Genomic DNA, 12472 nt, shown 5'->3' with positions numbered 1-12472 from the left:
ATTCTGACCAAAATTCATGAAGATCAATTGAAAAATACCGCCTCTATCGCATACACAAGGTTTTTCTTTGATTTAACCTAGTGACCTAGTTTTTGACCCGAGATGACCCATTTTCGAACTCGGCCTAGATTTCATCAAGGCAATCATTCTGACCAAAATTCATGAAGATCAATTGAAAAATACAGCCTCTATCGCATACACAAGGTTTTTCTTTGATTTGACCTAGTGACCTAGTTTTTGACCCGAGATGACCCATTTTCGAACTCGGCCTACATTTCATCAAGGTCATCATTCTGACCAATATTCATGAAGAAGAATTGAAAAATACAGCCTCTATCGCATACACAAGGTTTTTCTTTGATTTGACCTAGTGACCTAGTTTTTGACCCGAGATGACCCATTTTCGAACTCGGCTTAGATTTCATCAAGGTTATCATTCTGACCAATATTCATGAAGATTAATTGAAAAATACCGCCTCTATCGCATACACAAGGTTTTTCTTTGATCTGACCTTGTGACCTAGTTTTTGACCCGAGATGACCCATTTTCGAACTCGGCCTAGATTTCATCGAAGTTATCATTCTGACCAATATTCATGAAGATTAAATGAAAAATACAGCCTCTATCGCATACACAAGGTTTTTCTTTGATTTGACCTAGTGACCTAGTTTTTGACCCGAGATGACCCATTTTCGAACTCGGCCTAGATTTCATCAAGGTTATCATTCTGACCAATATTCATGAAGATTAATTGAAAAATACAGCCTCTATCGCATACACAAGCTAAATGTTGACAGACGCCGGACGACAGACGACGGACGACGGACGCCGGACATTGAGCGATCAGAAAAACTCACCTGAGCATTGCTCAGGTGAGCTAAAAATACAGCCTCTATCGCATACACAAGGTTTTCCTTTGATTTGACCTAGTTTTTAACCCAGATGACCCATTTTGGAACTTGGCCTAGATTTCATCAAGGCAATCATTCTGACAAAATTTCATGAAGATCATTTGAAAAATACAGCCTCTATTGCATACACAAGGATTTTCTTTGATTTGACCTGGTGACCTAGTTTTTGACCCCATATGACCCACTTTCGAACCTGGCCTAGATTTCATCAAGGCAATCATTCTGACAAAATTTCATGAAGATCAGTTGAAAAATACAGCCTCTATTGCATACACAAGCTAAATGTTGACAGACAGACAGACAGATGCTGGACATCAAGCGATCACAATAACTCACCTGAGCATTGCTCAAGTGAGCTAAAAATAACTCATGAAATACTGGTGCAAAAGTTATTGCCCTTGTGTTATATGATGCAGATAGGGAAGTCCAAAAAGTAATAACAGTGCATCAAAACTTAAACGAAGGTGTGGATGCAGACACCGATGCTGTGGTGAGTAAATCTAAGGATAGCTCTCCATATACTTCGTTAAGTCGAGCTTAAAATACTGAATCCTTGGAAGGGCCTCCATTCATCCATCAGTCAAATTACAGTATTGCTGTATTATTTTCACAAAGTTCATAATTATAGTCATCCTTGGTCTTCCTCAATTACTTTGAAGGATTAGCATGTCTGTAAAATTGTCAGACATGATTGTCTCAGTTGTCATTTTCTTCCAGAACAGGACCACTTAACTGAGCTTTTGATGATGACTACTAACTATATAATACAGAATGTTACTCACTGACAGCCTCTATGACATCAGCAAGGAGAACGCCGTCTGTGACGTCCTGCTGAAGGTCGGAGATGTAACGTTTACTCCGTGCTTTCTCCAGGTAGTGGTTAGCCCAGTCTGTATAGATCTGAAAATAGAATTTTCATAAAATATTAATCAGTTTTATTAAACTTCCTCAATTTTACACCATAAACTCTATCTAAGACAAATTACCAAACACCAGCCATCATGAAACATAACTTAATATAATCACAATTCTGAAAATGAACAACTTGTATAAATTCATTTTCAAGGGACCCATTACAAGAGTAACACTGACAGATTCCAACCTGCTGCTACTGAACCTTTTAGACTCAACCACTAGCTCTTCATATATATTTAGCTTCTATAATTCATATGAGACTAACACCATTTAATCACTTGTTCTTAAAGAAAATTACATTATTAATAATTACACCAATACATGAATAATGCTCATTTTGTTACCAATGGGTAACTCTAGGAAAAGGTCAACCCTCTATTATGTTCCAGTAACTTGTGGCCCATCCCTTTTGCTTCTTACATTTATTGTAATTAATGTGCTACTAATTCAGAATTATGTACATTGTATTTACTATTGCATGATATGTAAATATTTTGTATTGATGTGTTAATTATGACAAAGTAATAAAATAGTGATTAAGCCCTTCAAAACCCACATTGATTCTTTGGAGATGATCGTCACAAACTTCTGCATAACAGTCCTTATATACAGTCTTCAGAAAATAATTCTGAGAAAAAGGACCCTTGAAAGACTTCACTACATTTTAAAATATTTACAAAGCCATATTCAACCAAACTTTATGATGCAATGCATCCTTTGAACTGCTTTTCTCTGAACTCTTCAGTCTGGAGGTTTTGTTCACTGAACTCTCCAGTTTAGGAGAGCTATTTACAATTCTGAAGAATTATGGGTAACATGTGCTTGAGAAAGGCTGGAAACTTTGGAAAATTATTAATGCAAATATCATAAAGATCTTGCAAAATATTGCAGACTTACCCTACTTTTGTTTTTCAGATGCTTCATTAGCATGCACTAAACTGCAAGCAGGCCAGAGGAAAGGTAGAAAATTTGCTAGGTGTAAATTCTGTCGATTTAGCAACAAGGGTCCCATGATATAATTAACTTAGTGACTGTAGTACAAAAATGTACTTTAAAGCTACCAGGATTCAGGAAACAATTATTATATTTTTTAAGCAGTTGGGTGTAACATAATTTGATAAAACACTTCACTGCGGTGGAAAGGACATTTCAAATACAGACTATCTGTCACCATCATCTTCTAATGAACCATTAGTCCATTACAGTGAAATTCTGCTTCTAACCCAGCATTCAGTAAACTTGAACTTGAAAGTGCATCAAGAACCCCAATAATTACCTCAGAGACAGTTATTGTACGAAAGTTGTGAGACATGAAAATTGTACAGAGATTACACAAATTCTTGTAGTAAAATTGTAATTAATAGTACTTACGAAATGTGCTTACATTCTGAACTTTTTTTAATTTAAACTGTTTAGGGACTTGGAACAATAAATATAATTTCTTTGGTTTGAGCAGTCCAATTAGAAAGAAATAATTTTCCCTTAAAACGATTAAAGTCTCTGCTAGGGGTCGCTATATGTTGATCACAAAGTTATTGTAGGTACAAAAAATTGATTGTTAGTTTAGCTTTGGGTTTCTGGCATTCAGTACCTCAAGCACATGGTTTTAAACAAGGAGCTGCATTTTCATTAAGGTTTGTTGAGTGTATGAACTAAACTGGATACATTTAAGTGGGCTGTAGGACCAAAAATGTTTTTATTAAGGTTTAAAGTTTGAAGGTGAAGGTCATATGAAAGGCAAAGTCATCTTTATATAGGTCAGTTTTTAGGTATTGCCACAAGGATTGTTGAGTCTGTGTGTGAACTACAATGGGTCATTTCTGTGGGCTGTAGGACCAAAAATGTTTAAGCTTGGAGGTGAAGGTCATATGAAAGGCAAGGTCACCTATATATAGGTCAGTTTTTAGGTCTTGCTACAAGGATTGTTGAGTCTGTGCATGAACTATATTGCATCATTTCTATGGGCTGTAGGACCAAAAATGTTTAAACTTGGAGGTGAAGGTCATATGAAAGGCAAAGTCATCTATATATAGGTCAGTTTTTAGGTCTTGCCACAAAGATTGTTGAGTCTGTGCATGAATACATTGGGTCATTTCTGTGGGTTGTAGGACCAAAAATGTTTAAGCTTGAGAGGTGAAGGTGATATGAAAGGCAAGGTCATCTATATACAAGTCAGTTTCAATGTTGTAGAGTGTGAGTATGAACTAAACAGAGTCATTTATGTGGGCTGCAGGGCCAAAAATGTTATTTATTAAGGTTTAAAGTTGAAGGTGAAGGTCATATGAGGGTCAAGGTCATTTATATATAAGTCAGTGTGTAGGTCTTGCTACAAAGATTGTTGAGAGTGAGTGAGAGTGAGTATGAACTAAACTGGGTCATCAAGGTGGGCTGTAGGCAATCTAGTTCGAACAGCAGACAAATGGACAGACAGTTCAATTGCTACATGCCAAGGGGTATAAAAACAAAATATGATTAAATGAACTTATAATCAGGATTCACTATGTAGTGTATGTGATTAATAAACAACTGAATGTACTTGTACTGTATGTGTTTACTATAATGCATGAATTATCTCAACTCAGCAACAATATCCACAAACTCAATTATTACTAACTTATGAATGTGATTAACTCAGGAACATGACTGACTGAACTGATTGGGCTTTACCCCATTAGCATCTTCACACTTACAGATGAGAACTGAGAAATATTTTTTTGCCAACTTATGATCTTCAGGATGTTAAATGCCCTGCAAGTGTGGCACCTCAAAGGTAATGCAGCTTGCAAATCGAATTATTTTACCTGGCTTTTCCCATTAACCACAAAAGACATAAATAACACGAGGCAACTGGAAGTACTCTGCATCCAAAAAAATACAATTTCTGTCTTTAGAACATAACAATAAGTTTTGTTATATTATGACGTAAATTGATGAAAATATGCATACTTTAGAGAGAATATGCATAGAAATGTTCTGCATTTCACAACAATATATAATATCTCTAAAGTTTCTAGACCAAACTCAACCTCAACATAACTGCACATAGAAGGCAACAGGATAGGGCCTCACCCATCAATATATACCCCGGAGCATGAGGGAGAATTGAGTAATTTTTATCTTATGTATAATCAAAGATATCAATGATCAAGGAATGCCCATCCTTAAAATAATGGCCAACCAAAGCAAAACAGAAAGAAAGAAAAGAAAAGAAAAAAAGAAAGATAGTGGAAGAGAAATGGGCAGGACAGGATGTACCACCTAACATTGCATTTTAGGGCCCTGAAAAATGATTTGTTGATTTCTTCATAAATATAATACAGTTTATCCATTAAATCTACTCTGAAATAATTGTTAACAGTATCAGATTTTATGATCTCAAAAATGACTGATAAGCCCAAGTAGGCTGGGCAGAAATCTCATTAATCACAGCAGTCAACACTTAGCACAACTCATATATCTTCCCACACATATCATAACAATTTTAACACTTTCACTCAATTTTGATAACATTATTAAATGAATTATTAGATTTTTATCAAACATCTCTTTTTTTTTTCTTTCCATGATTAAATTTGTATTTGTGAGGGTTGAAAGCTTCACTTTTTTTGTAAGAAAATATACTAAAAGTTATCATAATTAAGACTTAAGTTAGAAGATTATTACTACTTTGACTCATTTGTAATATGTTAAGTTTTGAGTGAGGAATAAATTTGATATATGTATAATACATCATATCTGATTATCTCCCTTTATTTTGATGTAAGGATTTCTTATAGTTACTACATGTTTTAGATCTAATAGCAGACTGTATCTTTCTAAAATATTTCAAACCAAGGCTTAGAAAAGGGACTGAACTAGACAATTATTGTAATTTCTAATAAAATTCTGAACAATTTGAACAGATTTGTCATGCAATAATGTCAATATCAACTGATCTATTACAAATCTAAAAATCTTCCAAAGAAAGTTGCCTCCAGAAAATGTCAGAATAATAAAATCGATACTATTTGATATTTTATGTCTATGATACACAACAAAAGTAAAATGTCATCTAAATTTCTGCAAACAGATAACTAACCCTTACCCTGCTAAATTTCTCAAAGGGTGCTTACCAAAGAAATATTGACTGAATGGCGAACAGTGCAGATCATGATCAGACTGCATGGATGTGCAGGCTGATCATGATCTACACTAGTCGCAAAGACATAATCAGTCGTGCCTAGCACGATAAGGGTTAATAGATACTAGAATTATACGTGAACTTTTAACAGTAATACATCCCTTATACGCATAATACGCATCCCTTTAACTGTGCTGAGTGACATTCAATACACTCGCCTTCATACCTACCCCATGAAAATAAATTTTGCTGATACAGAAAAACAGAATCTACCAGCTCAGTGGTTTAGTTTTGTTTATTTCTTTGCAAAAAATGTACTTGATTAAACTCTCACTGCAGTCATTCTATGATAAGAAATTTCAAGCATGTTCCAGTTATTGTATGCCCATTTCTTGCATTTGGAATTAACTCAGATGTTATAGTTTAATTTGTTTTATCATAGATATCAGTACAGTATGTGTGAACTACAGATTACCCTTTTTAAAGATAAACATTATTAGTTGATCTTATACATAAAACAAAATTAATTGTCAGATCTACATAAATATTATATCAACAACTCCTCTCTTTCATAACTTGCAAAAATAAGAATATTCACTGTTTTCATCCTGCAAAAAATAATAGCAACAGTTACTGTTTTATTGCATGTAAGAGGTTAGCATCACTGACCATTTCTATGATGACAGGTGCCAACATTCTCAGAAGTTCTAAGGCAATAGACTATGCACCATTTATCTACAGGAAGTTCTGCAAAATTAACAATGGACTGACAGCCGGTATGCTATACAACTGCTACTAAGTTGTATCAATGCTCATCAGTTTTGTAAGTGACTCCAAACATGGCTAATCCTTACCCTGCTAGATTTATATAATGAACTTGTCCATCTTTCAATTTGGACAGTACCATTAATTGTTAAAGATACTGACTGAATGGCAAACAGTGTAGATCATGATCAAACTGCATGGATGTGCAGGCTGATCATGATCTACACTGGTTGCAAAAGCGGAATCAATCCTGTCAAAATGGTAAGGGCTAACATGTTATAGAACTGAGTTTGGACTCGAGTCCTGCTAGACTGCCTCTTCCCATTGGTCAACTTTTGATAGCATTTTCCTAGGCAAATTATTATAAGACTCAAGTTCCAGTTTAGTAACCATCAAAAGCATTAACAATGCTGGTAAGATTAAAATACAGAGGTTTTTGCTATGGAGAGGTTAATTAACTAAGAATTTGAATGGAAAAGAAAATATTCTGCCTTTTGCAGAGATGAGTTTTTTCATCAGAAGTGTCGTTAACATCTTTATTATCTGGTAGTACAATGTACCAACTCAATATTATACACTTAACACTTCTCCAAAATCAATTTGTGTTTTTTTAAAATGATTTTACGACACTGTTGACTGATATCTGTTTAGTAATTAATTTTTTTAGTAATACACTGCATGCCAACTTTTAAGTAAGTACCTGGATTCAACAGCCTTTTTTTCTATCCAATCCAGACTTCTAAGGCTTCTGAAAGGTATGTTGGCATATCTGCCATACAGACACCATTAAACCTATTGCTATGCTACATTATTATCATTTTTACCACAATTTTATACTTTTCCCTTTTACCAAATTTCCCCATTTAGAACACAGGCTAACAATAGAAGGTGTTAGACATTTCCCATCTGGCTCTATGATTTTGTTTATTCAATTATCAGTTTCATTACCTGCTCAAGTCAACTAATTTGCTCTTACCAGCTCTCAGGTCACAGACATTCAGGTGAAAGTCATAATATTATCAACACCATTGGGAGTCTGTTATAACAATCCTTTACACTTAGAGGTCAGACTATCTGTATCAGATATTTCACTTGTAGCCATGACAACATACACCTAAACCATGAACAAAATCCCCAGCCCATTCGACTAAACCATGGACAAAATCCCCTGTCCATTCAACTAAACCATGGACCAAATCCAAACCCCATTCAACTAAACCACCAATCACGTAAACCACAAAATCCTCAGGCCTATACAATGTTTCTTTGATAAGTAACTCCTACATCCCAATAGTCACAGAAAAACACTAACTGAACATACCCAATGGGAAACTCTCCAAATACTGCAGCTGGATACAACCAAATATTAAATGCCCTTCTTGTGCATGCTGATCATACCATGGTCTGCACTGTTCACTATTCAGTCAGTAAATTTTCAGTGAACACCCCTTCGAATAATAAATGGTATTGACCAAATTGAACGATGGACAAGTCCATTTAAAAAATTTAGCATGCTAAAGAGTTAATGAGCAGAGAGTAAACTTTGCTCCTTTCCTACACATGGCAGCATGCAAGCATGATAAGAGCCCTGGAACAAAACATGCCCCTACAAACCAAAAGAGCTGGTAAAACATTAAAGTACCATTTTTTAAGTCAGCTGGTATAGAACGGTTCCCAGCTGTTGTGGCTTATCTCTACTACATCTCTCCTCACTTATCTGTTTGTAATCAGGATGAACTCAAGACTCAGGTACAACTCTCATCATTGTACCAATTGTTTCAAACTTATCATTATCATTCTCTCTATTCCCAGCAAGAGAATAACGCTAATAATTCATGTCAATTTCTATGGCATTATCACCTGTGTTAAAACTGACAAAAAATATATCTCAGCAAATCACAATAATTCTACAATTGTAAATTTTGATTTGCTAAATGATAAGACAATATAAATGCTCAAGCCACAGCTGGTTAAAATATGAAATGAACAAGTCTACAATCCACTTAATGAGGAACAGGTAATATTTGTGACAGCTAATTAAATTTTGCTAATATAGTGATATATGTAATAAAACATTCACCAGTAACATTTAAGCTGCATTATATTCAGATGTACAATCAAATACAAAACAAAAACTTGATCACCACAACACAAAATCAAATGTCCAACAAATCTCAAAATTTCAGAAAAACAGAAGTTATATCCAATTAACAGTACTAGACATACAAAGAAACATATCAATCTATTGACACTTGAGGCCTGACATTCCACTATATCATTTATTGTCACCTTGTGAGTCCAGAGATTGCTCTGTTCCTTTCTATGCATAACACGTGGATTGTCACACTTTCTACCAGGTAATCTCATTGCATTAATTTGACATGAAGCCTGACAACTTACTTGTTATGCATGTAACAAAGAAACAGAAAAAACTTTTGACTCAATGAAGTTGACATAAAGCCTGACATTCCACTTGTTATGCATGTAACAAAAGGAACAAAACAACCTTTTGACTCAATGAAGTTGACATAAAGCCTGACAATCCACTTGTTATGCATGTTACAAAGGAACAGAACAAACTTTTGACTCAATGATGTTGGCATGAAGTCTGACAATCCACTTGTTATGCATGTAACAAAGGAATAGAACAATCTTGTGGCTCAATGAAGTTGACATAAAGTCTGACAATACACTTCTTATGCATGTAACAAAGGAACAGAACAACCTTTTTTGCCCAATGAAGTTGACATGCAAAGCCTGACAATCCACTTCTTATGCACGTAACAAAGAAACAGAACAAACTTTCTGCTCAATGAAGTTGACATAAAGCCTTACAATTTACTTATTATGCATGTAACAAAGGAATAGAACAAGCCTTTGACTGAATAAAGTTGACATAAAGTCTGACATTCCACTTCTTATGCATGTAACAAAGGAATAGAACAATCTTTTTGCTCAATGAAGTTGACAAAAAGCCTGATAATCCACTTGTTATGCATGTAACAAAGAAACAGAACTAGCCTTTGACTGAATAAAATTGACATAAAGCCTGACATTCCACTTCTTATGTACGTAACAAATGAATAGAACAACCATTTTGCTCAATGAAGTTGACATAAAGCCTGATAATCCACTTCTTATGCATGTAACAAAGGAACAGAACAAGCTTTGACTGAATAAAGTTTACATAAAGCCTGACTTTCCACTTTTTATGCATGTAACAAAGGCACAGAACAACCTTTTTGCTCAATGAAGTTGACAGAAAGCCTGACAATCCACTTCTTATGCATGTAACAAAGAAACAGAACAAACTTTTTGCTCAATGAAGTTGACATAAAGCCTGACAATCCACATCTTATGCATGTAACAAAGAAACAGATCAAACTTTTGACTTAATGAAGTTGACATAAAGCCTGACATTCCACTTCTTATGTTGGTAACAAAGAAACAGATCAAACTTTTTGCTCAATGAAGTTGACATAAAGCCTGACAATCCACTTCTTATGTATGTAACAAAGAAACAGATCAAACATTTTGCTCAATGAAGTTGACATAAAGCCTGTCAATCCACTTCTTATGCATGTCACAAAGAAACAGATCAAACATTTTGCTCAATGAAGTTGACATAAAGTCTGTCAATCCACTTCTTATGCATGTCACAAAGAAACAGATCAAACATTTTGCTCAATGAATTTGACATAAAGTCTGACAATCCACTTCTTATGCATGTCACAAAGAAACAGATCAAACATTTTGCTCAATGAATTCGACATAAAGTCTGTCAATCCACTTCTTATGCATGTCCCAAAGAAACAGATCAAACATTTTGCTCAATGAATTCGACATAAAGCCTGTCAATCCACTTCTTATGCGTGTCCCAAAGAAACAGATCAAACATTTTGCTCAATGAATTCGACATAAAGCCTGTCAATCCACTTCTTATGCATGTCACAAAGAAACAGATCAAACATTTTGCTCAATGAATTCGACATAAAGTCTGACAATCCACTTCTTATGCATGTCACAAAGAAACAGATCAAACATTTTGCTCAATGAAGTTGACATAAAGCCTGATAATCCACTTCTTATGCATGTCACAAAGAAACAGATCAAACATTTTGCTCAATGAATTTGGCATAAAGTCTGTCAATCCACTTCTTATGCATGTAACAAAGAAACAGATCAAACATTTTGCTCAATGAAGCTGACATAAAGTCTGTCAATCCACTTGTTATGCATGTCACAAAGAAACAGATCAAACATTTTGCTCAATGAAGTTGACATAAAGTCTGTCAATCCACTTGTTATGCATGTCACAAAGAAACAGATCAAACATTTTGCTCAATGAAGTTGACATAAAGCCTGTCAATCCACTTCTTATGTAGGTAACAAAGGAACAGATCAAACATTTTGCTCAATGAAGTTGACATAAAGCCTGTCAATCCACTTTTTATGCATGTAACAAAGAAACAGAACAAACTTTTGACTCAATGATGTTGACATAAAGCCTGAAGATCCAATTCTTACGTAGCCCGCCCACGTAGCTCAATAGTGAGAGCGCAGATCTACGGATTGCAGGGTCATGAGTTTGAGCCCTGGGCGCGGCGTATGTTCTCCGTGATGATTTGATAAAAGACATTGTGTCTGAAATCATTCGTTTGTTTGTTTTGGGTTTAACACCATTTTTCAACAGTATTTCAGTCATGTAACGGCGGGCAGTTAACCTAACCAGTGTTCCTGGATTCTGTACCAGTACAAACCTGTTCTCCGCAAGTAACTGCCAACTTCCCCACATGAATCAGAGGTGGAGGACTAATGATATCAGACACAATGTCATTTATCAAATAGTCACGGAGAACATACGCCCCGCCCGAGGATCGAACTCGCGACCCCGAGATCCGTAGACCAACGCTCTTACCTATTGAGCTAAGCGGGCGGGCTGAAATCATTCGTGCTCCACCTTTGATTCATGTGGTGAAGTTGGCAGTTACTTGCGGAGAACAGGTGTGTACTGGTACAGAATCCAGGAACACTGGTTAGGTTAACTGCCCGCCATTACATAACTGAAATACTGTTGAAAAAAAGGTGTAAAACCCAAAACTAAACAACCACTTCTTATGTAGGTAACAAAGGAACAGAACAAGCTTTTGACTCGATGAAGTTGACATGATGCCTGACAATCCACTTTGTTATGCATGTAACAAAGGAACATAACAAACTTTTTGCTTGACATTCCCCTGCGAAATGCAGTTCTTGAAATCATGAACACTTCAAACCATTAAAGAACTGTTCATGAACTAACCTTCAACAGTTCTTGATTTGTGTTCATGAATATTTGGACATGAACTGTCCTTAAAAAGTGTTCATCAACAGTTCATGAACTACTAAAGAATCACACAGAGTTTTTGAATTGTCCATGATAAAAGATTAAAGGAACAATCATGATGTTATTTTCATGAATCTTTCATGCACTACTAATGACAGGTAGTTCATGAACTAATGAAGAATCATGTTCATGAACGGTTCACTGCTAGTTTGTGAAGATAAAATGGCACAATAAAAACATATAGCAAGAAGTTCATGAACTATTCAAGTTCAACAAAATATCAAGAACTATTCATGAAGTGAATAGTTCATGAAATGTTCACGTAAATTAGTTCTTGAAGTAATTTTTCACTTTTCATGCACTGTTCATGAACACGGTATTTAAGAATGTTTTAAGAATTTGTGCCATTTTATCTTCACGAACAATTCATGAAG

General features: G+C 35.2%; 1 protein-coding gene across 1 annotated transcript in view; it reads right to left on the bottom strand.

Annotated features, from left to right (window-relative positions):
- LOC123552244 (neuron navigator 3-like) overlaps window positions 1-12472 on the bottom strand; it is a 227660-nt gene that overhangs the window by 171772 nt on the left and 43416 nt on the right. The window contains exon 2 of the mRNA XM_053542290.1: window positions 1695-1812. Coding sequence (XP_053398265.1) covers window positions 1695-1812 — 118 coding nt within the window. The remainder of the gene's footprint in view (window positions 1-1694; window positions 1813-12472) is intronic.

Source organism: Mercenaria mercenaria, chromosome 4 (assembly GCF_021730395.1).
Source record: "Mercenaria mercenaria strain notata chromosome 4, MADL_Memer_1, whole genome shotgun sequence".
NCBI lineage: Eukaryota > Metazoa > Mollusca > Bivalvia > Venerida > Veneridae > Mercenaria > Mercenaria mercenaria.
The sequence above is the reverse complement of the archived record's forward strand: the minus strand, read 5'-3'. Positions and strand labels throughout refer to the sequence as shown.